Below are 26,001 nucleotides of genomic sequence, written 5' to 3' on the forward strand. Positions count from 1 at the left end.
GTAGCTGTTCTAATATCTAACAAAATAGACTTCAAACTAAAATCAATCAAAAGACACATCACTGATGGAAGCTGAGATAGGAACTTAATGGCTTGCTCAGCTTACTATTTCATAAAACCCAGGCCATCTGCTTAGGGATGGCATTAACCACAGTGGACTGGGCCCTACTCCATCAAGCAAACATTAATCATAGAAATATTATGAGCAAATCTGATTCATTTTCTCAGTGGAGCTCCCTCTTCTAAAGACTCTACCTTCAGGCAACTTGACCAAACCTACCAAGCACACACTAAGAGTATTGCTTAGCTCACTACTCTACACATCCCTAAGTAATGAATCTGGTCAGAGCAAACTCTCTACACCCCTTCCAAACCCACAGTTTCTTTTTATCATGAAGTTCATTTCCGTAGTGAGTCTAATCCAGTAGCTTAGATTAGCTTTTCAGTAAGTTGGATTAGCTTCTCTTTCTTCACCATTAGAATAGAGATAAAAATAAATAAGGAATAGTACTGACTAAAACACATTCTGTCCCAAGCTGTGTTTATCCCTGTATTTTGATGCTCTTTGAGAACCCAGGAATCGTTCCTAAATGCTAGATGTTTAGAAAAGTTCTTCTTCCATGTGAGGCATTACTTCCAAAGTTGAATTAACTAGCATTTCTATATATTTTCTTCATACTAGATTATATATATATATGTATATGTATGTATATATATAAACATAGGACAAAAAATAACTCAGAATGTAAGATTGGATCTTCCCATGTACCACATTAAGTGTAGTCTCTAAATTTTCCCTATGTTAATAAAGAAACGGATCATATACTTTTAAGTTTATGTCTTTTAAATCCCAAATTGTCAAGTTGAAATGTTCTAGTGTGTTAGGGAATGTTCTAGTGTGTGAAGGTACCTTAGGGATCTCTATTCTCTTTGTTTTGCTGACTGTTTTTCTTTATTAACTACCTACTTTCTGTTTTGTCATTAAAAAAATTCTGTCTCCTTACTGTGCAACAGAGCTTTTGAATCCCTATGCTGGATCAGGTGGAACTGATGAGGTTCTGCTACATATGCCTTTTTATTAACAAGTGTTGTGTTGTTAATCCCATGTGGCCAAGCTTTGGCATAAATACTCAACTTTACCCACTAGAACATCAACTTTTGCATGTAAAAGTTTTAAAATTTATCATAGTAAAACAAAATGGTTGGGTACTTTTACTTTGTGTTTTTAATTCATATTTTAAGTTTGCATTTTATTATACTTTGTTGGCCTTATTGGAGTCTAGGCTGCTCTTATAGTTATGACTGGACATTTAGCATTGTAATGCTAACGCACATACACATACACACACACACTGTTAGCTGAGGTCAATGAAGCAGGAAAGGTTGTGTGGATTTGTATTCTCTAGTCTGGGTTTTTTTTTTTCCTGTATTTGCCTAAAGTTTGAATTTAAGACAGTCAAGGCCATTGGGTGTTATTTGCAAGATTTTCATTATTATGAAACTTTTAAGTGGCATAGTTGGTTTTCTGATTTCTTTTCCCCCCTCATCTTCACAAAACCTAAGAATTCCCAAGTTGGACTTTTAATTAGAAGACTGTTTGCATAAATATGAGTAAGTAAATAAAAATGGAAACACAAACAAAAATAGCAGACCACCTGCACGACTTCCCCTTTCTCTGCACTGCCATCTCTAGTGGGCCACCCAGATCTTTCTCTCTAAGCTCCCTTTACCCCACTCATCGCTTTGTCTCAGTCCCCAACTCCCTACAGGCCAATCTGGTCACAAAAGCACAAGGCTAACTGCAGGTCTTCACCTCTCCTTCCATTTCTCCCAAGTCCAGTCACCCATTCTCATCTCTAGTTCTGTAGCAGACATTATTGTCTGACCTCCCTTTACTCTTTGCCTCATTCCTAGATAACTAAACAGATACCTGCTTTCTTCTTCCTCTAGCCCGTCCCCATTCCTAGGGAACTAAGCAGATCCTGGTGGTGTACCTGCTTTCTTCTTCCTCTAGCCCATCCCCATTCCTAGGGAACTAAGCAGATCCTGGTGGTGTACCTGCTTTCTTCTTCCTCTAGCCTGTCCCCATTCCTAGGGAACTAAGCAGATCCTGGTGGTGTACCTGCTTTCTTCTTCCTCTAGCCCGTCCCCATTCCTAGGGAACTAAGCAGATCCTGGTGGTATACCTGCTTTCTTCTTCCTCTAGCCCATCCCCATTCCTAAGTGTCACCACCCAATAGCTAGAAACACATTTTACCAGGAGTCCAAAAGAATTCTCTGCCAAGCACCACACAGCCACCACATGCTCCTAAGAACCAGACAGGGCACCAGAAAGCAAGGAACAAAGCACATCCCCAACAAAGAGAAGACCAGAAGTCAGCACCTAAAATCACAGTGTTCCCAAACGCACATGCTTAGATGCCAGCATAAAGCATGATCAATCCGTTACAGCCAGGACAATCACAGCAACCCTACCACAGCAGGCCCTGAGTACTGCAATGTAGTTGAAGCAGAAGAAGATCTTAAAATAGCCTTTGTTAATATGATAAAGGTCCTTAAAGAGGAAATGAAAAAAATCTTTTAAAAAATCTATGTAAACACAAACAATGAAAGGAAATTAATAAAAAGCCATTTAAGACCTTAAAATGGAAATAGACTCAATAAAGAAAACCCCAAACTAAAGGAAATCTGGAAATGAAAGTTTGAGTATCTCAAACAGAAACCTCAGAATTAAACCCCAGCAACCGAATACAGGAGGTGGAAGACTGACTCTCAGGCCTTGAAGATACTATTGAAGAAATAGATAACAGTCATCAAAGAAAATGTTAAATCTAAAAACCACCTGGTACAAAACATCCAGGAAATCTGGGACACTATGAAAAGCCCAAATCTAAAAATAATAAGAATGAAGGAAGGAAAAGAAACCCAGGTCAGAGGCACAGAAAATATTTTTAACAAAATCATAAAAGAAAATTTCCCTAACCTATAGAAGGAGATGTCTATCAAGGTACAAGAAGCATAGAGAAAATTAAAAATAGAGTGGACCAGAAAAGAATGTCCCCTTACTGCATAATAGTCAAAACAATAAATGTACAGAAGTATGATCTTGTAGAGAACCCAGTATGCAAAGCTTCCAGAACACTTGTTGGTGTGGGAGGTCCTTTTGTATATGTGTTCTTTTATTGGTTAGTGAATAAAGAATCTGTTTGGGGAAAGAAAAAAAAGAAAAAGCCTGGTATAGCTGTCTTTTTCAGTGTGCATTTCTGCCTTCTTTATAAAAAATGCAGGTGTTCACATGCATGTGGATTTATATCTGGGTCTCCAATTTGATTCCACTGAACAACAAGTCTGTTTATATGCCAGTATGACAGTTTTTATTACTATAGCCCCGTAGCACAACATGGAATCAGAGAATGATAATGCCAACATTTCTTTTATTATTCAGAATTGTTTTAGCTAACCTACTTTTTTTGTTTCCATATGAAGCTGAAACTGATCCTTTCAAGATCTGTGAAAAGTTGCATTGGAATTTTGATGGGGATTGCATTAAATCTATAGTTTATTTTTGGTAAAAAAAAATTAGTTTATACTATATTATTCCTACTAATCCTGAGATCTATAAGCATGAGAGATAGTTTCATCCTCAAGGTGGTAGAGTTTTTAATCATACAAATCTTTCACTTGCGTAGCTAAGGGTTGCCCCAAGATGTTTTATGTTATGTCAGTCTACTGGAAAGGTATTGATGTTTTATGTTATGTCAGTCTACTGGGAAAAGTATTGTTTCTATCATTTCTTTCTCAGTATATTTGAATTTCTCTACAGAAACGCTGATTTTTCTTGAGTTAATTTTGTATCCAGATACTTTGCTGAATGTGTTTTACTGTATAATCCTCGTGGCTCACATCAACTATTCCTTGTATCTTGCTTGTCCAGATCAGACAGCATACTTTCTGTCAGCAGACTATACATTCGGGGATCATTTCTGTAGGCTTTTTCTTTTTTGGGACACCAACCAGCTCCCGCATCATTACATGGAGTCTTATTATTAGTTTTGAATGCTCAACCTAGCTCGGGCTCATTTCTGACTACTCTTTTAACTTAAATTATCCGGTTCCTATCTTTTGCCTTGGGGCTTTTTCCCTTTCTTCCTTCTGTATATCTTACTTTCACTGCTTTGGGGGTCTGGCTGGCTAACAGGTACCTGGCTAAACCCAGGCATGCCCCTCTCTTTCTTCTCATTCTCTCCTTCCTTCTTTTGTTCTCTCTGCCTGCAAACCCCATCTATCCTTTCTCTTCCTAGCTATTGGCCATCTAGCTCTTTATTAGACCAATCAGATGCCTTAGGCAGGCAATGTGAAACAAATGAAATACATCTTTACCTAATTAAACACACACCTTCCATCGTTACACAAATGCAGCATGAAGAAATGTAGCTCACCTTTACATAACAGCAGACAGCATCTTCAACAACTGGTGCTGGTAAAACTGAGTGTCTGCAGGAAGAATCCAAATAGATCTCTATCTGTTACCTTACAAATTCCTTGAAGACCTTAACATAAAAGCAGATACGCTGAACCTGATAAAGAGAAAATGGGGAATAGCCTTGAACTCATTGGCAGAGAGAAAACTTTCTGAACAGAACAGCATTAGCACAGACAATAAGGTTCACAATTAATAAATGGGAGGGACCTCGTGAAACTTGAGACGCTTCTGCACAGCAAAGGACACTATCATACAAAGTGGTAGCCTGTGGAATGGGAAAAACTGGGCTAATAATCCAAAATATTATAAAGAACTAAAAGGACTAGAATATCAAGATATCAAATAACCCAATTATAAAGTGGAGTACATACCTAAACAGAATTTTCAAAAGAAGAACCTCAAGTGGCTGAGAAACAGATGTTCAGCATCCTTAACCATGCAAATCAGTACTACTTTGAGTCCAGATGTACCACTCCTGGACATACAGCGTAAGCAGTGTCCCAAAGATACTTTCTTGACCGTGTTCATTGCCGTTCTATTTAAAATAGCCAGAAATTGGGTATTAGGTAGTGACAGTGACTCAAAGGGCAAGGCACACTAGCTGACATGTGTTTGGATCAAGCATGTGATCTCTGAGCATGTGTGATTTCACAGGAGATGCCTCTGCAGCAAGCATTCGGCTGCTCGGCCTTCCAGGTGCCGAGACTGAAGCTAGGGGGAAAAATTTAAGCCAAGTACCACTTGTCTCTAATTTAGGGCGCTTCAAAAGCCCTTTCTAAAATAGAAAAGGTGGCTTAAAATTAAATTTTGTGAAAGTTGCAGTGAGTAAAATCTAATCAGTACCAAGCTGACTATGTCATTTAATCTGTGGCCAGGTGTGGTGACACACACCTTTAACCCCATGCACGTGGGAGGCACTGCAAGTGTGCGAGTTTACAGACATTGATCAACAGTTTCAGGCCAGCCAGGGCTACATAGACCTTGTTTCAAAAGCGCATTTGAAAGCTAGGTTACTGGCTAGAAATTCAAAGGCTTTGGATAGGGCAGGTGTCTTGTTGACATAATTTATACGTTATAAATAATTTCTCTGTGATTTTGAAGTGTAAAAACTTCAAAATCTCTGTTCTAGGATAATTTACCCATTTGTAAAGCATTCATGCTAAGGTGTGAGTTACCTTGGCATTATCTTAGTTTGCTAAACAAAACCTGAGCGTATTTCAGCAGTGCCATGGGAGGGTGGAACTGGTGATTGGTTTTTCCTAATAAGAGGCTTTTAAGTCACACCTGCTAACCAGGCTCTGAAGAGTTTTAAACAAAGAGAAGAAAAATGTCATCATGGAAGCTGTGGTCATCGTGGAAGCTGTGGTGTGGCCTGCTCTTTAGTCCCTGTGTGATTACTTGCAAATGGTCACCGCAGTGAGTCGTTGGTCTGGTTCAAGGCCTCTGGTTTTTGCTACATCATCAGTACTGGGCCCTCACCGGTGTTCCTCTTGGATATCCTGTGTTAGGCAGGTCCTGCAACTTCGAATCTTCAGAACTGGTCTTTCACATACTTCAACAGATCATAGATGGGGTGGATGTTGGGACAGGCCAATCATGGGTCTGGGTCTGGATGGTTGCTGGACTGATCAGCCTGCCTGCTCTCCTTCACCCTCAACACCAGGGTGAGCTCTCCAGCACTGCCCTGGCTACCTCACACTATGTCTTAAACAGCAAGGGGAGGTGCTGATTCTTCTGTTAATATGTCCTCTGGCTGGCTCACCCACACTAAGCCACCAGGGTATTTATTTTGTTTTATCCTTGGGGAGGAACAGGGAGATGAATGAGATCGAGGTGTGTGATTGTGAAGTCCACAAAGAATCAATAAAAGTTAAATTTGGGAGGAGGTTCTAATCTTAAAAGCCAATTTCTGAGATGAGAGCATACTTTTAAAATCAAAGTAGGCATACCTGTAGAAATACCATTTGCTCTGGCATTCATCTATACTGAAGTTCATCTGCACTAAATAATTTAACCTAAAGATGATATTGAGAAAAGATGTAATCACATATTGATAAAGATGTACTCACCGCCTATCATTGGTCTGGGAACACATGTTGGGTTTGGGAATAATGGGATGCTGTCCAGATCCTCTTGGAAGTCTCTCTTCAGTTTCCTACCCTGCCTTAGGTACTGTTTTTTACCTGCAGAGACAAGGCGTGCTGGGTTGTGACTGCTTTATTTTCAAAACTCCAAAAGAACATGCTTGAATTCACTTACTAACTTGGGGTATAAATATTGGTTAAGCTTCCAGTATTCTCAAGACTTAACACATCTTGAATTGCTTTTTATTTTCTTTTTTGAAATGACTGTGTCATTGACAGATATAACCTGGGAACTAATGAGACATTCTGGATATGAAACACACATGCACGCTTTGATTTTTAAACCTCTCAAAGTACTGGATTTGAGGTTTATTTTAGCATATTTAGTTGTGGCTTTATCCCCTCAGCACTGGGTTTGGGATAGACTTGTGTGTACTCCCTGGAATCAGCAGCAGGGCACTGTTCTGAGTGGAGGGAAGTCTTTACTTGCACAGGTATTTGTCGAGCCGGTTAACACTGCTCGCCTCTGCATAACTGTGTTTACATTAGCTTTCATCTCAGCAGTAATGCACTCAAACCTGCTTCGAGTCTTAAGTGCTACATTACCAAAATCATTTCTAAATTTTTAATATTCATATCCTGGTTTGGGGAATGCAGGTGTTTCATTAAGTCACAGGTGGTTTCTGTCAGGCTATTAGGCTCCGATGTTTTTTTTTTTTTAACCAGTTTGTAATAGAGCAGTTCAGCACGACTTCTGCCTTCTGGTTTCCCCTGTACCACTTGTGCAGTGCTCCCCATACTAGCTGTGCAGTGCTCACTTGCTTTAGCATGGGGTTTTAATGCAAGCCTCTGTGTAGCAGTATCCTGCCTTTGTTCTGTGACTAATAGAAACACCATGTATCCATATTGATGTATAGGCTGTAGTTTTAGAAGGACCCTTTAAAGTTTCATCTTTAAGCCTTACCAATAGGGCTAATAAATCTTTTAGCATTGCCTATAGAAACCTTAGGAATAAGCTAAACATGTTAAAAAACTTAAGGAACTTATTTTTAGTAATTGATTATTATAACTGAGTTATTGGCATTTCCACATACTTTTGTGCACCTATAGTCTATACCAATGTTTTAAACATTAAACTTAAAACTCAGGGGGAAAAAGGTTCCTCAACTTGAGATCTTCTCTCCAGATCTCCATTCTTTGGAGTTTCCATGAATGTGACCTGAAGAACTTGGAACCATTGAGATTCAAATGTAGGTAGGTAAGTGTTCACACCAGCGCATGCGTTGATTGCCTTCTGTCTCTTTGTATATGCATCTGTCTTGCACCCCCTCGGTGCCTTTCTCTCTCTTCCTCCCCATAGGTTATGTAGGGCCTGTGTCCTCTCGATACGATGTAGATTTGTAAATCTGTACTTGGGTCAGCACTTGTCTGGGACGTGTGTCAGGGACAGATGTAGAAAGTCTGAAGACTGTCTCACACATACGTGTTTGCTGTGTCTGGGCCTGGGTTGCATTGTGTGAGTTTCTGTGTTTGTAGAAGCTCTGATACAGATTCACCTAGAGTTTCTGGTGTTTGTTTAGGGATACAAATGTCACAGTCTTGCTCTTGTCCATGTGCTCTTTGGTGTATCCAGAAAACATGAATTCTTTGTGGGTCTGTGAGTCCCTTCCCGCTGGTCTTTAATTGTAAAAGTTTCGCTTCTGATCAGATTCACGATAGCGTGAATGTCAGCTGTTATCTGTTGGAGAATATTCATAAGCTTTCTTTGGACAATTAAAAAATTTCAGTTACATACTAATTTGCTACCATGACTAAGAATACCCCCCACAAATAAGATCCCCGCCTCGCTGAAGGCTTGCCAAGTGTTAGACACATAGTTACAGCTGAAATAAACTAGATCTGGATAGTCTACTAGGCCCAAGTAGAGCTTGTTGAGATAAAAAAAGATGAGACATTAAGGTGCCTTATTAAAGTAATTTCTTTCAAAAATATCTGAAACCAAAGCCTAAGTTACAGCATGCTTTCTATTGTTGCTGGGACCCCCCATATTTATTACATCTGCCAAGTCATTAAAATTCAGAATATTTTTCCATGATATTTTCCCCCACATTCCCAACTTTTATAAAAATTGGGTAGCTAGTGACTCTTAAACATTTGACCTCTGAGCCCTTTCAGACACGTAAAAAGATAAAAGATCTCCAAGAGTTTTTTCATTGTGTGGTATAGGTTATTACTTGCAATGTTTATAAATATAGAAATTAAAATTTTAAGTGTTTCCTATAATAAAGTGATAAGCTCATTATATGTTAACATGAACAATCTGTGCAAAGTGTTTTCAAAAGTAAAGTTGCTGAGAAAAATGGCATTTTTACTGTGACTATTGTTACCATAAGGAATACAGTAGCTACCTCTTGATGTCACTGCCTGGGTTCAGCGAGAACACCAGTGTTTTAACTAACCATTCTTCATACATGATCACCGTAAATGTCAACATGTTGAAAACAACAAGGAAAATCCTAGTATTTTATAAAACAGGTTTTCCTTTAGTAGTTTTTCTGGAAGGGTTTCAACAATTAGAGAACAGTATTCTAGAATGCCTCTCTCCATAAAGTGAAAGTTTGTGCCTGCTTATCTATGTTCATTTTTTTCTCCTCTGGGTCTTCAATATCCAAGGAAACTTTACATGCATCGTGAACAAATTTTAGAGTTCAGTATGATTACTACTTTCAGTTAGCATCAGAAAAATAAATATAAAAGAACACACCCATTTGGTCCGAAAATGAGTCTGTCCAATTGGATGACTGTACATTTTCTCTTGTGTGTGGTGTGTGTGTGTTATATGTGAGTGTATAATTAATTTGGCTCCTGAGTAGTTTTTAAACATGCTTTCAGAAAGAAGCTGTTCTCACAAATCGAGGTGGTTGACACAATTGGCTATTTGGCTCTGCTCCTCTTCCTGATGATCCGCTATAATTCCGATGTTACTAGTGCATTAGCATCTCAAAGACTTCACTAAGCTCTACTGCATTCCTTGTACCCTGAAACCTAAATTTATGACATGTTTAAAGTAGTCCAAGGACATGATAGTGCTGCCTCGTGATGTGAAGAGCTCATCTTATTAGCAGCATCACCCTGTTCAGTCGCCGTCCTCGTAGAATGTTCCTCTGATGTCCCTGCACTGTTGGGTATTTGTAGCGCTCTTACGGACAGTACTGAGGGGGTGTGTGATGCTTCCGTAAGCAAACACAGAACAGAGTTTGACTCACTCAATGCATGCGCTAGTGCTCACGCTTACGTACCTGAGATTTAGAACTCAGCAGTTCTGCAGTGTGTGACGAGATAGTCAAAATGAGTAGCTCTTACTGCTAAAGAGCAGAGATATGCTGGCTCCATCTACCGTGCAGAACGCTCCTGGTAAGTAACCAGAGTCATGTCTAACTCGGAGAGGTTTGGGGTGCATGATCATCATACATAGTACACCTACAGTGGAAGTATTCAGCCCATAGACCATAGTGCACTGCATTGTATAACCAAAGTGTTTTGCCTGTAACCTTGAGAATCATTCCTTTAAATGCTTCATTCTATATTCAGGAAAGTTTTTGCATTAAAAGTATAAAAGCAAATTATTTCATTGAATATACTTTTCCTTCATTTAGAATAAGCTTCATAATTCCACTGCTAATTTTGAAATGTATTATTGGGTTGTTTGAACTGTAAATGTAGCCCAGCCTTTTTCTCAAGTTTATCTTCTAGTCTCGTTTTGATAATAGGCCCCTTTCTAGTACAGACAGGCCCCAATAATCAAACTAGATAATTAGCCATAATTACATATTTAGTTTTCAGGGAAACAGTCTTTGACCATCTCTTCATAATTTATTCTAAAAGCCACGAGGTAGTAACAACGAAGACCACCAGGCAAGTGATGACCTGACCTTTGCGGCAGCTCAGCTCTTCATTTGTCTTCTCTCCCTAGCCACCCGCTCACATCCTTATCTACAGGTTAAGAATTGTGAAGAGCAATAAAGAAGGGATTTGTGCTGTGAAGAAAATGTATTTTGTAGGAAACAACTTTACCTTTACATTCCAGATAGATGACTTTAAAGAATTTGGAGAGAATAATTAGCTTTTAAATAGTATATCATTTTAAAGTAGAAAAGCAAACCAAAAAATAAAAATAAAATAAAACCCATCTTAGAAAGAGCATTCCTGTCTTCAGATTAATCCATTATTGATAGCAGTGTTTTGTGTAAATGCCTGAATGTTTGTCATTCTTCTTAGCTTATTCTAAAAGATACTACTTCTGGTTTTCATTTGGGTTAATTTACCTTCACCTTGATACAGGATTTATTAAGGCTATCTGTGAAGAAACATTGTGGGGACACAAGGCATGTTTAGCACCTTAAAGCTATTTAGTTACTTAGAAAATGGAAGCACTATCCTGAGTGAGCAATCAAAAAAAGAAAGAAAATGGAAGTAAACAATGACAGTGTTAATGTCCTCCTCTTCACCTCAGTCATCTGTCCTACTGAGATGTCCTTAGTTAAGTAGAACTGATAAAAAGCTACTTTAGGGAACTCTTCCTCTCTTGTTAAAACCACGATGCTTCCCAGCAATCATCACAGAACACTCTGCTTGCAAATGCTCAGAACCAGTTGCTTTTCTGTGACATACTTTTGATGGTTGTTTTTCTGAATATGAAGCAAATGCATTTTTAAAATTCTAAGATTTTTCTCTTCTTTCTTGGTCTCTAAGCTTCCTGTTTCTCTTAGCCTTTCCATATATCCTATGAGTTGCTGATACCCAACTGATGTTTCTAACATTGAAAACCAATGGTGTGTTTATTGTTTATATGTCTTAAAAGGTTCATCATTAAACATATTAAAGGTATATGAAGACCCCATTTAGAAGAAAAAGAATAATGGTTTGATACATTTTTTAAATTATCATTAAATTTCTGATAATTATTGAAAAGATTAAAAGATCTCAGCTCTTCTGAACTAATGTGATTAAAATATTCAAGTCAATCAAATGAGTGTGCTGTGCTGGAGAGATGGTTCAGCCAGTAAAGTCTAGGCTCACAACCAAAACGAAGCAAATGGACTTCATTTGCCTTTGCTGTAATTCAAAGAGAACTGAGTTACAGAAAGTAACAGATGTTTTCTGTTTGATTATATCTGATACTATAAACACTTCTTCCGTTGTTTTCTCTTTCTGTTTTAACAGATTCCCTTCAAGCTCAGCTAATCAATATGGGTGTTATCCCAACCTTAGTGAAATTACTGGGCATCCACTGCCACAATGCTGCTCTTACAGAAATGTGTCTTGTTGCCTTCGGGAATTTAGCAGAACTCGGTAAGTCTATATTACAAGCCACAAGTGTCATTAACTTATTAACGCTCTTACAGTGGCTACTTCTTTATGAACATGTAAATGATTTCAGTTTTTCTTTTAAGTATTCAAGGTATTGTCTTCAATGTTAAAAAAATTCTATTTTTTATTAATTTGTTTGCAGTTGCAACTATTTTGCTTCTCTTATTATTTTATATATTAGGATTTAAATTTTAGGAGCTTTGAGTATATAGCCCAAAAGTAATGTGCTTGCAAAACCTAGAAGAGGCCTGTGGTTTTATTCACACCAGCACGTACACAAAATAAGCATTATAATTCCTTTTTTAATATAAACTTATTTGATTATATAACCTTAAAAGCAATAGCAAACTAAAGTGATTCTCTGTCTTTTTACAAAATCCCTAAAAGTGGTGGGTTTTTCATATAAATATATATTACATTTAGAGAGTATGTATGTGCATGTACACGCACCACAGTGTGAGTGTAGAGGTCAGAGGGTCACTTGCAAGAGCTGCTTTGGTCTTTGTATCATGTGGATCCTTGGAATTGAATTTAGGTTGCCAGGGTTAGCCTCAGATGCCTTTACCTGCTGAGCCATCTGTGTGTTCTGTGTGTTTGTAAGAGTGTTCTAGGGCAAAATTTGAGAAACCTTTGAAAATATGAAGACAGGCAGAACAAAGCCAATGCTGTAGACACTTCTTTGTCATAACTAAAAGACCAATGGCCTCATCCCTTCATCCCCTTCTCTGTTTTTGTTTTGTTTTGTTTTTTTCTCTACTTCCTGTATTATTTCCTTCTCTATCCCTTGCTTCCCCTTTCAACTTTTGGGATGAATCATCCCCACAGCAATGTTTATAATCATTTATTATATTCATAGGACAACCACTGGTATTTTGTCCTAGGTAATATAATAGTTAAAGCATACATATATTTATTAATCTTCCATTTTATAATGAAACATAAGGCACCAGTACTTTACTATTGATCTTTCTAAAAGTTTGTACCCTTTGCACACTATAATTTTTAGTACTTCAGTTGACTCAAAGCTTAAAGTAATAGCGGGGTGTATGTGTCTGTCTGACTGGAGAGCTGATGGCAACTTCAGCAAGTCTTTCTTCTCCACTGTGGGTTCTAGGTTTCAAACACAGCTCATCAGGTTTATGTGGCCAATGTTTTTACCTACTGGGCTATCTTACCTGCCCTGGAAATACTTTTTAAAGTCTTTCTCTTTTTCTTTTCTCAGACTGGGTCTAACTTTGTAGCTTGGCTGATCTAGAACTCACTACTTAGTCCAGTCTGGACTCATATTCATAAGAGGTCCACTTGCCTCTCCCCTAAGTGCAGGGATTAAAGGTGTGTGCCACACCTAGCTCAGAAGTCATTATTCTGTAGCGGCTCATGTGCTAGTGTGCTTCTCTCCTTTACTTTGCTTTTTCATGCTAAATTGATTAACATACAGGTTTTCAAGTGAGACTAAGAAGGTTCAGCCAGGGTTTAGAAATGTTAGTTTCCTTTAAACTAAGTAGGTCATAGGAGTTTTCGTCCAGTGTTGTTGTAGAAGTCACTGTAGAATCTCATACTGATGTCGGCCGGGCAGTGGTGGCGCACGCCTTTAATCCCAGCACTCGGGAGGCAGAGGCAGGCGGATCTCTGTGAGTTCGAGACCAGCCTGGTCTACAAGAGCTAGTTCCGGGACAGGCTCCAAAACCACAGAGAAACCTTGTCTCGAAAAACCACAAAAAAAAAAAAAAAAAAGAATCTCATACTGATGTCATCTTTTGTGTGAAAACATAAACAGTGGTTCAGATATCTTACCACTTGCTGTCAGTTCCATGCTTTACTCCACACTCCTAGGACCGCCCTGCACAGAGTAGCCATCACCCACATGTGGTTGTCGAACATGGAAATATGGCGAGTCTGAACTCAGAATGCGCTGAACTGTCAAATACACAATGGGCTTTAGTGGCGGCATGAAAAATCAGATGTTTTGCCAATATTTTATATTCATGTTGTGACTGATAATAATTTGAAGCTGACGGGTAAAATAAAATACAAAGATGAGCATTACCCTGTTTGTGTAGGACAGTAGTGATCTAGAGAACAAGTTCTACCACAGGTGTCCTTCACCTGTGACGTCCTCTTCCTTGGAAAGCTTAAGAGTGGAGTAAAGAAAGCAGAGGCTGGTGAGCTTCATGTCACCTGACCTTAAAGGACAGTGAGTTCCAGAGAAGGGAAGGACGGCCATCCTTGATAGGCGGGAGTGTACAAGCACACATAGGACCAGTTTCGATCCTTTCATGGTTGTATTTCTACATCTTGTAAAAGCTTCATCTTGAATAACGTGCAGAGCTATTCATGGGAAGGAAGTTAAGCGGCCATCCCGACCTTGCCGGTGTTGTGCATTTGCAGGGCTGAGAAGTTAAGCAGAAGGGCATTTCTGCATCGACTCCGTTTACTCTTTGAGGAGAGGGGAAAGGAGGAGTTACCAAAAGCATGCTCACACATAGGTGAAAGTAATAAGCATTTAGGGATGCATCTGATGTGTGTAACTCAAAAGAGTGGAGGCAGTGTAAATAGAAGATGTTTAAGAAACTTGTTTATAAAAATGAAATTGAAAGGCAGTTGAAGAGAGGGCTGCTCTGTGTGAGAAATGGAGGCATTCCCGTGCTGGCTGAGACTGAATTCCGAAAAAGGGAGAGCTGAGACCTGCTGAAGAGGACAGGCTATGAGACTTCAAGAACACGGATGAACTGGCTTTTAAATAGTATCTGCGAGCTTGTGTCTCACTGATAGAGTACATACACAAAGCCTTCGATTTAATCTCTAACACTGCAAAAACTAATAACAAAAATACAGCGGTCATGTCAGAACCAGCACAAAAACATTTCAATTAAGTTATACTCAAGATACAATGATGTCATCTTTTATTCAGCAATGTAAAATACAATTTGTTTTGAACGATTTTCTTCTTTGCGTGAAAGCCTTGAAAGGATGAATTTATAACTCAGTAATTTTACCGTTGCTATAGCTACCTATATATTACGCCAGTGAACATTTGTCATGACCCCAAATGTAACTGGGTCAGAACATCCTCTCTAAAGCTTTAGACACTTTCTTTGTCAGGGGCATTAGAAATCAGTTTGATTGCTTCCTGCGTCTGAGAGCATTTGTGTTCATTAATAGTACAAAGTGCTCGAGTGTTAACAGTAACAGGAAGCAAATTTCTAGGTTTAATTTTGTTTGCTTACTCTAAATTTTTCTCTTATTTTTCAGAGTCGAGTAAAGAGCAGTTTGCTAGTACAAACATTGCTGAAGAGCTGGTAAAACTTTTCAAGAAACAAATAGAACATGATAAAAGAGAAATGATTTTTGAAGTTCTAGCTCCCCTGGCAGAAAATGGTAAGGAAAAACCACCTTTGGATGTTTGATCATGTAAGGCTTCTCAGGTTCTTTAATGCCGGATCTTAACTGAGAGCTCGTCTTGGGGATATTTTCGTGTCTCTAACTTAGCTTTATTATCTATTCCATGACTGTATCTGAGTTTAGAGATTCCAAGTTTGATGTTAAAGTCTTAGCAAAGGCCTCCGCAGTTAGTTCTGCTCTAATGTAGAAGGTAGATGAGGGCTGGGGAGATGGCTCAATGGTTAAGGTCTTTGCCATTCAAGCATCAGGTCCCGGAACCCATGTAAAAGGCAAGTGTGGCCATGGGAAGAGATGGGAACGGGGAGATCCCGGATGGTGATGGCCAGGCAGGCAAGCCTGTCCAGTAAGGGAGCTTCAGGTTCAGTGAGCGATCTTGTCTCAGAAAACAGGGTGGGGAATGACGTAGGAAAGCACAGTGTTGTCCTCTGGCCTCCACATGCATTGACATACACAGACACACAGTTTTAGGAGACTGAACTCCACTTCGTACCCTATAAAGACTCAAGAGAATAAGAGCCAGGATTTCTAGGCCTATCAACAATAGGGAATCACACCTTCTTTGGGCAAAAACAACTTAAGAGATGGACCCAAAAAGATAGGAGCAAATCCTGAAACAAACCCATTGTACAAATGATTTTTGAAATATTATGTCTTCTACATATATAGAGGAGCCAGACACTAACAACGCAACCCACTAAATAAGAACAAAACAGAGAGCACCAACCTCCAGGTACTACTATTATTAGCCATTGGTTTAAAGCCGGGATAGCGGGAACTAGACAGATTTTGCTTGCTGGACAAGTGTGAGAACCTAAGTTCAAATCCTAGAACCCACATGAACCCATTCATCTGTAACTCTAGTACTGTTCAAATCCTAGAACCCACATAAACCCATTCATCTGTAACTCTAGTACTGTCGGAGCTAAATGGGAGGCAGTAGCCTGATATGCCCAGCAATTAATGAGAGACTGTCAGAAACAAGGCAAAAGATGACAACCAACACTTGAGTTTGTCTGTTGGCTTCTACGTGTACACCATGAACATCCATACTCAGAGAAACATGCAAACACACAGAAGACTCAAACTGTTCCCTTACTATGTTCAGAGATGAGAAGCAAGCTTTAAAAAGATCAGTATGAAAATTATAAATAATAAAAGTAAACACAGACGATTTTAAAATAACGTTGAAATTTCCAACCAAAATTAAGTACTTGGTGGCAGCTTTACAGCAAGTTAGATACAGTGGAATTAGGGAAGCACAGGTAGAAGAGAAATCCTGGATGCAGTTGAAAGAGGAGAGAGAGTTACAAAAGGGAAGAAAGCTCATTTATGTTCCTTTGTTGTTTTTAGCCCCCAAAAAGAGTAGACATTTTGGGAAGGGACGGCGCAGAGTGCTGGCAGAAAAGATCTGAAATTACAAAAGATAACTCGTTCATGTAGGCAACCAGAGTCTCACAAGGCTTTTGAAAGGAAAGGAAAAATGCACATAATTTAAAATATACCACAGAAGGAAAAGAAAGACTTCTTGCTAAATAATACTGCGAATACAGGGGAAATGTCATTGCTTTTTTTTTTTTCTGACAGGCTTTCATATTATTTAGCTCTGAATGTCCTGACACTTACTATATGTAGACCAGGCTGGCCTCGAACTCAGAGATCCACCTGTCTCTGCCTTTCGAGTGCTGCCATTAAAGACATGTACCATTACACGCAGTTCCCCATATATTTTTTTAAAGAAGATTTCAGATAAGGTACTGGCTCAGTTTGAAACTTAAAGCTCGAAAATTTATCTTAAAATATATGGGAAGGCAGTCCTTATACCAAGGCTGAAAACCTTAGTTCGGTCCCCAAAGCCACATAGCATAAGTGAAGAACCAACTTCTGCAAGCTGTCCTCTGTCTCTCCGTGGGCGTTCATTCCCTTCTCCATCCCATGTCCCCCTAACCACACATACACAAAATAAGTAATTCCTTTTTTATTTTAAAGTAAAATGCAAAAACTGAAGAAGACATATTTCAGTTATATAAAGTTAAATGAAAAGTAAGTCAGGGCTGATGTAGCTCAGTAGCCTAGAACGCATGAGGCCCTATGCTCAATCCCCAGCACACACATATAAATAGTAATAACAAAGACAACACTAAACTCGTTTTTAGGAATGGTTATTTCTTTGGTGAGGTAATAAAGTATGGAGATGATTTATCGTAACACCCAGGGCATTGGCGTGAGAGATACAAAGGGAGGGCCTTGTGCACAGAATAAGAAATATATGAAGGGACTTCTTAAATTGATGGCAGTTTATTGGTCTGAGTAATTGTCTTTTTCACAATTGCTATGTTTATGTTTGTATTTTCTGCATGTATGGCTTTTCTTTGGCTTTTAAATAAAGGTTATATGATAGAGAATCTTGATTGCCAGACTGGTTGACCTGGGTTGAGAAGCTCCTAGGATTAAAGCATACTGTGTGTGTGTGTGTGTGTGTGTGTGTGTGTGTGTCCAAAGACGATTAACTAAGGGGGCCCTAACTGTGCAGCAAAAGCTCCCTGGTAATGGTACCCCACCCCAGTGTGGCCAACTGAAACATGAACCCAAACAACCTGCCTTAATTTATTTGATGTAAATATAGTCTTAGAAATGTTACAGACAATTTAATATATATGCATATGTGATCCACCTTATACGTTCATACATACCATACAAAGAAGTGGTAAGGATCGTCCTTGTGTAAAATGGGGTTGATAAACGTGCTAGAAAGTCTACTTTGCCAGAATGTCTGACTGCTCTTCATTAAGGCCATTTGAGATCATTAAATCTGTGGTTACAGTCAGACTATAAGAAAGACCTGTCACCTTCATCCTGCACATTTTACACATGCTAAATGCCTTAAATCTCATTCTTCAGAGAGAAGCTTCTTTTTCATCTCATTAGGCGCTTCTACAGAACGACAATGTTACCCTTATCTTCAAGTCCTCTGCCAAAGAATCACTGTGCCTCCTTACAGAGTTCAGCAGGGCAGGGTTTTCCTTCTGTTGCATAGCTGTGCAGGGGGCAGACGGACAGACCTTTGAAAACTTGTTTCTGTATCAATTATTTGCATCCTGTTTATGATTTCTTTCTCTTGCTATAGGAGCAGAGTAATTGTCACTTGGTATTCTGTGTGGCTCAAGGCTGTAACATTTCTAAGACTTTATTTTTATAATAGTTTTCAATTCTAGTTTCTGCACATGTGTATGTAGTCCTAGTGTTCTGTAACCAAGGAAACATCCTACTTTAAGTATGGCCCAGTACAGGTGCATTTTTTAAAAAAAGTATTTTGTGTACTCAAAGATATTCAGTCAAAAATTAATAATCCTGGTGATAATTTAAAAAGTTTAAAATTTCCATGCTGCAATTACCTAAAAGAACAAACATTAAGTATATGTGTATTTCAAGCTTCTTCTTCCATGTGACAGACTGGAACTGCCATTGCTGTATGTGACACCCATACCGTCTATGGGAACCAGTGACTCAAGTAAAATCCAACTGGAACACCAAGATGTAAACTTAAATGTTTTACAAAGAAGAGAGAGATGGCTGCAAACATAAAGTCCTATTTTAATAGTCTAAGATATTAGCACTATAAAATGACAGACAGTGTGGAGGTGAAGTTACCATTGCAGTCAGGTTTTTTAAAATGAAACTATAATACATATTAGGAAATAGAATTTAGTGCAAGGAACCACCATGTACCTGTGTTCCCAAAAACAGTTTATGTTCATGAAAACTTGAAGCTCAAGTTATAAATCACACTAGAAAAACTCCATCTGTGCAAATACCAAACGAAGTATACTTGTGTATAGGTTCAGATTTTCTAATAGTTTCATAATTTTGATAGCTTTTTATTCAAAACCAGTAATAGGTATATATTAACTTCACATAACAAATATGTATGTGTATTATAGACATGTATGTATAATATACTGTTGCCTTTTAACATAATCCTAATATCTAAACGAATAGTCATATTGGTTATTGTCAGAGCTACAAGAGACATGGTGTGCTTGGGTACTGTAAGACATTTGAGAGGATAAATAATTTTAAATAGGAAAATGAAGTAAGTTTCATGTAATCAAGCTGTACCATCGAGTATTTGATCCTGAGGCCCAAGTATTTAAAGTGTTAAGTGTTTTGTTTTGTATCACAACTAAGTTGTGCATTCACTTAAAATGCACTGGCTAAACTTCTCCGTGACAGGTCACGTATACCGGAGGCCCTGTGCCATCAAAACTTACGATCTGTCTGCATTGCTCCTCAGATGCTATTAAGCTGCAGCTGGTTGAAGCAGGGCTGGTAGAATGTCTGCTAGAGATTGTTCAGCAGAAGGTGGATAGTGACAAAGAGGACGACATTGCTGAGCTTAAAACCGCGTCCGATCTGATGGTTTTGTTACTGCTTGGAGGTGAGTTTTAACGTCTGCCATCTAAGAACATGGTCACCAGATATTTTTAGACCTATTGTGTCTTTCGTGAGCACGGCACTGGGCGTCTTATTTTCGTATCTCATATCTCGCTTACTGTTGCTGTGGTTGTTTTGAAACCTTATACACACCGCGAAAAGAACAAGAGATAAATTCAAGAAAAAAGTTAAGTCTTGTTTGTCTTCCAGTGTTTGAAGACCTGTCATATGGAAGAGACAGTTATGACACCAGAGTACTAAGATCTGGGGGGTCCTTGGAAATCGAGCTACACCATTTAAAACTTTCAGTGTCTAATTTCTACTAATAACCTATTACAAGGTTTTTCCAATTATGAACTTAATGTTTTGTGAGGTGTCTAGTTTCCTAGGTGGATATCCACTTGGAACGTACATGGGTTTGTTACTCCTAGTCATGTGTACCTTATTTAACTCTTTGTTTCCTTTCCCTCCAGATGAATCCATGCAGAAACTTTTTGAAGGAGGGAAGGGCAGTGTGTTCCAAAGGGTCCTTTCCTGGATCCCGTCCAATAACCACCAGCTGCAGCTTGCTGGGGCATTAGCAATTGCAAATTTTGCCAGGAATGGTATGCATAATTAGTTATTCCTTGTAGTGAAGTATTCTAGAATTTTTAAGTTTCTGCTTTTCTGTCTCATATTCTAAAAGTGTACAGTCCTATCGAAAGCCAGCAGAGTGCTGCTGATTTCCTCCCCGGGTTCAGGCAGGTGGCCTGAGCATAGCGAAAGGGATCTTAGGACATCTCTAATCTGAGAAAAGACTCCCATGTCCGCAGCTCCAGTCATGCCTCTTGATTGCTCTGCTTTTATTCTAATTTTCTTGTCCTAATTGTCTATAATTTCTTAGCTCTAATTCTGTCTCGATTTTAATTCCAATTCATATTCTCTGTTACAAATCTGTTTTAATTCATTCTTGTTTTAATTACTCTACATTCTTTTTTTTCATTTTCCTGCATTCTATCTTCTTTCAGAATCTTTACTCTTCCAATCTTATTTCATTCCAATCCCATTTCTTCTGCTGTTACTAATCCCCAAGCCTGTGTGTGTGTGTGTGTGTGTATGTATGTGTGTGTATGTGTGTGTGTGCGCGCATGTGTGTGCATATTCACTCATTAACAACTTGTTAGTTATAAAAAGCTACAAGGAAAATTCTCAGGGATGCAGGCATTCTCTGAAGAAATGTAGCAAAACTTATCAGCTAGTTGTAGCCAACCACAGCTGCATCTGCGTGGTGGTTCCCACTGTCTCTTAAAGGTTACAAAGGGAGAAAAACTAAACCATCAAGAGATCTAAAGAAAAGTCAAAGAATACAGGCATTATTTTACATTTCTTTAGTGTGGTTAATATCTCTACATGGTTAGTCGGTTAGATGCTATTGATCTCTTGAAAGATTCTGATATAACAAGGGACAGACACCTGCAGTACCGCCCTAACTCACCAGAAATCTTTGAAGGACTTAGATCTAGCAAGGCCAGACACCTGCAGTTCTGCTCTATGAAAGCCCTCCTGTGATCTCTCCCCAAGGACCTCTGTCTGGCCAACTCATCCTGCCAGGGAGTTAATTAGAGAGAACAGGCTTCTACGTTTTTTTTTAATTAAGTGTGGGACAAAAGGTTTGACTATCTTATTTTATTTGCCAGAATACACAGTTTGGGGAAAAGTCATCCTAATAGAACACAGGAAAATTGTGTGTGACGTGCTTAAGAGTCCCAAAGCTGAGTTAGGAGGGGAGCATGTCATCACACAAGAGAATGTGCACTAGGGACAGCCAGCTCTTCAGAAGGCAATGTTTTTCATTTTCATGGGCCCTGCCTTCGTGAATTTAACCTCCATCAGATATGTAACTCTCTGGTGTGTTGGCCTTCTAAATGTCAGCTGTTCTACTGTGTAACCTTGCGGATCCCATGAAAGTCCATAAATATTTGTTATTTCCTTAATCTTTTAGAAGCCTGGAATATTTGTACTGACTTTACTAACAAATGACACATTTCATATAGTCATCTGCATTCTGAAATTGAAAAATCAGTGATCATGTATTGGATTTGAATATTTTGCACTTCTGATTTAGTGAACTTGAGCATATATATCTGATGGGGGGATATGTATCTTTCCCAGTCATGTTATTTTGTATAGTGGCATATTATTTATATTTTAATAATAAATCTTTCCTGAGGACCAGAGGCAAAGCCAAAGCCACTAGAGGTCAGGTAATGGTGACACACACCTTTAATCCCACAATTTGGGAGACAGAGGCCAATGGATCTCTGTGAGTTCAAGACTACCCTGGGCTACACAAGATCAATACAGAAACAAATCTAGGTGGTGGTGGCTCACACCTTTAATCCCAGTCCTAGGGAGTCACACGCCTTTAATCCCAACCCTAGAAGGAATATAAAATGGAGGAAAGAGAGGCTTAGTCTGCTTAGTCCATAGTTGCCCAGTCTTGGTAGAGGTAAGACTTCTCTAGTGGCTTAGAAGCCTTGCTTTTCTGGTTTTCAGGTTGAACCCCAATTTTTGTCTCTGGGTTTTTATTATTCATGGTACAATTTGGGCTTTAATAAACCTGAATATTTATTCTTGGGTTATTGTTGTTATACCCTTATAACCCATGAAATTTACATATGAATGATCCTATGGATGTACAGTATTTAGTTTAATAATATTTCAACAGCACTGGACCTCTTAGTTTGTGAATCTGATACCCTTGATGTTAATCTAAGAACTCTTATGTTTAGAAAATGTGGAGTTTTTCTACTTCGATTTTACTCCAATGTGAGCTATTCATATATAACACAGGTTGACTGTCCCTTAATCCAGTATGCTTGAGACCTGAAGCGTTGCAGAGTTTGGATTTTCTCAGATTTGGGGATTTTTATTAGGCAATATCTTGGTCAGAAGACCCAAACCTAAACATGATATTTATCTGTTCTTTTACTCTTTGTGTAAATTGTAAGAATAGTTTTAGATGGTATTTTTAGCCTATCCTAATTGTTGGCTGATCACATCAATTCAGTTACAGAGTTTTACTTACAGATTCCTATCTGTTCCAAAACTTTCCGGCTTTAGAACATTTCAGACTTTGAGGTCTTGCTTCAGAAGTTCAAACTTATAGACTATCATGGCTGACTTATTTTCTCCTCCCTTCTCTTTAGAACTCTTTAGTTATCTAAGACTGGCAGAGCATTCGGTTTGGATGTAGATGGGTGGAGAGTTTAAACTGTGCCTTTGTTTTGTATAGATGGGAACTGTATTCATATGGTAGACAACGGAATTGTAGAAAAGCTCATGGACTTGCTGGACAGACATGTAGAAGATGGGAACGTGACTGTGCAGCACGCAGCACTAAGTGCCCTCAGGAATCTAGCCATTCCAGGTAAGATAAAGCAGCCACGTGGTGTGTGGACCTCCCTGTCAGCAAAAAGGGGAGAGCCTGCTGTTGGGGCACAGGCCTCTAATCCCAGCACTTGGGGGGCACAATGGTTATTAGTGGCCAATATCTCACAGAAGTAGTGAGTTAGTTCCAGGCCTGCCAGGGCTACATGGTAAGACACAGTGTCAGAAGGGTAGGGGAGGGACTAGGTAGAGTCTTGATTGTTCACCTTTTCCTAGCTGAGAATGGAAACTATATGTTACGTCTGTTTTCTGAGACAATACACAGCTGGTCTCTCGAGATAACTAAATGAACTGATCAACTTTTATGAGCTCTTTGCTTTTTATTAAATCGCATGCCTACGCTTTCTTAGGCATCTTCGGGTGGAGTAAGACATAATAACAAGGTCCCCTAAAGAATAGTTTTGTCAGGTAGTTGGGTCCTTTTTGTTTTCTTTCATCCTATGGGCAGATATATAGTTTTTGTAAATCTTTGTGTTAACAGTTTTGAACTATAGAATGACACTTTCAGAGAAAATGACATTGATGATTTTTAAGGTTAATTCTTTTATTCTACTTCCTAAAATTAAATTTCTGACAGAGTAAAATAGTAAAGTAACATGAAGATCCAATCCATATGCATTTGATTTGTGTAGCATATTGATAATATTTAATAGTGTCTCACATTTGTATTAGTACAGTCATAAAGAAAAATACTTGAGCTCGAGTACTTTGTAAGATGTAACATTTTCAGATTTTCTTTTATTTTCTAACTCAATGCTTTAAAATTAGGTTTTAAAAACTAGTATGATTTTTGTTATATTCCCATAAGCAGGATACCTATATACCAAATCTTACTGTTTATTTGTCCTCCCCCAACCCCCTTGGGCAGCAGGTGTTGAGGTAGATTGTCTCCCAGGCTGATCTCAATGTTGTCATGTGGTGTCTGAGGACCTTGACCTCCTGAGCCTCCTGCCTCGCCACGTCGTGCCCTGACTGCTGGCATACACCAGCATGCCCAACCACCTCACTCTTCACATTTCCAAGTAGAGAAATATAACACAGGGTCTTAAAACTAGGAAGTGCTAGATGCATGTTGAGTTGAATGTTTATTGAGACTGTTATCACCATTTTAACCATAGTCTCTTTTTCCTTCTAGTTGTAAATAAAGCAAAGATGTTATCAGCCGGGGTCACAGAGACAGTTTTGAAATTCCTTAAATCTGAAATGCCCCCGGTTCAGTTCAAACTCCTGGGGACGCTAAGAATGTTGATAGATGCACAAGGTAAGATGCCACATTCTTGGCACACATGCTTAAACGGGACTTAAGTTTCTAGCTGTCAGAATTATGGAATTGAAAAGTAAATAGTAAACAAAAGTTTAAACGAGATTGATTTTCGGCTTAATTCTTATACTGAATAATTTTGAGTAACAATCATGTTGTATGTTATTATTAATACCTCCTTAAGTCTTCTGTCTGTTGATGACTTACTACTTTGCCTTAGACATATCATACCCATGTTTACCTGTCTTGAAAAGCATGCTTTAGTACAGCGATGATCAGCATTTTTAATTAGTTTGTTCTATTTGAAGAAAATAATAAAGACCATTTCTAGGAGTGAACTCTGTTATTCTTATATGTTTTCTAATTTTTAATCCTTCTTTGTCTTGGTTGTTTGGAGTCCTTTGGAACCCCATTTGTTACAGTCTGCCAGAGCGCTGGCTGACTGTTAGGCTTAACCAGGAACGTGAAGTTACTTGTTTTTATGTTTATGTGAAAGTCTGTAACGTTACAGAGTGAGCTAAATAGCCCATCAGGCAAGGAGCATTTGTAGCCCTTGTTTTTATAAAATGGTTGCGCTGGGGTTTTTTAGACCTATAATTTTCCATCCTGCACCTGCTCTCCTGTCAGCTGATTGCCTGTCGGTGATTTAGTCTGGTTTTTGTTTGCCTTGTTTTCTATAGCAGAAGCTGCTGAACAACTGGGAAAGAATGCTAAATTGGTGGAGCGTTTGGTTGAGTGGTGTGAAGCCAAAGACCATGCTGGTGTGATGGGAGAGTCAAACCGACTGCTCTCGGCCCTCATACGACATAGCAAATCAAAAGTAAGTTCCGGGGGAAGCCATACACTGTCAAGCATTAGCATGGTCCTTGTGGAAGTCAGCACTGTAGATTTTGGCACCGTGTACTTACATATTCATGTATTTTCTATAAATATGCTAATCCCCATTCCCTGCAGGAAGTAAAGATTGAGGCTTTTATTTAATTTCATTACACCATACTAAAGGGAAAGGCTTTGGTAGCAGGAGCTGAGGGAGAAAGTGGAGAAGGGCTTTGTCAGCAAAGGCATGTATATATGAACACCCAGATGTCAGAATGAAAACAGCAATTGCAGATCTGTTGGAGAGAGTAAACGGTGTATTAGAATTAAGGTGAATATATGCCAAGTATGTGGGTTGGATTCTCCAGAAAAGTAAGTCTGCCACCCCCTTCCCTCCAGTACTACTGGGATTAAATCAGGCCTGGATACACTAGGACATATTCTACCACCGAGCTACATCCCTAGTCTTTTAGACAGAGTTTCATTGTCTTGCCCAGATCGGCCTTGAAAGGCTGGGATTTGAAGCATGTGACACCATACCCAGAAGAACTATAGACTTCCTGAAGGATTTTAGCCAGCAAAGTTTCATTATTTCATGTCTATTTATAAAAATCACTTTAGAGTTTTTAATGAGAGCAGGAAAAATGTTGAATTTAAAGCAAAAGGTGCATAAGAGAGGATGCCATTTGTGGCTGAGCTTTGAAACTGCTAATTATCACTTTGAGG

The 26,001-nt window shown here is 38.8% G+C and overlaps 1 protein-coding gene across 4 annotated transcripts in view; it reads left to right on the forward strand.

The window, feature by feature from the left end:
- The window catches only part of Rap1gds1 (Rap1 GTPase-GDP dissociation stimulator 1), a 113,736-nt gene that overhangs the window by 76,350 nt on the left and 11,385 nt on the right, over positions 1 to 26,001 (forward strand). For 2 of the 4 annotated variants that reach the window (XM_041653195.1, XM_041653214.1), the window contains 7 exons: positions 11,790 to 11,918; positions 15,189 to 15,314; positions 19,630 to 19,773; positions 20,243 to 20,374; positions 23,044 to 23,178; positions 24,334 to 24,459; positions 25,140 to 25,279. In XM_041653195.1, coding sequence (XP_041509129.1) covers positions 11,790 to 11,918; positions 15,189 to 15,314; positions 19,630 to 19,773; positions 20,243 to 20,374; positions 23,044 to 23,178; positions 24,334 to 24,459; positions 25,140 to 25,279 — 932 coding nt within the window. The remainder of the gene's footprint in view (positions 1 to 11,789; positions 11,919 to 15,188; positions 15,315 to 19,629; positions 19,774 to 20,242; positions 20,375 to 23,043; positions 23,179 to 24,333; positions 24,460 to 25,139; positions 25,280 to 26,001) is intronic. The other 2 variants (XM_041653205.1, XM_041653216.1) reach the window with 1 other exon arrangement.

This window comes from Microtus oregoni, unplaced genomic scaffold, assembly GCF_018167655.1.
Source record: "Microtus oregoni isolate MIOR12 unplaced genomic scaffold, Mior012 000000F_ref0000247, whole genome shotgun sequence".
Classification (NCBI taxonomy): Eukaryota; Metazoa; Chordata; class Mammalia; order Rodentia; family Cricetidae; genus Microtus; species Microtus oregoni.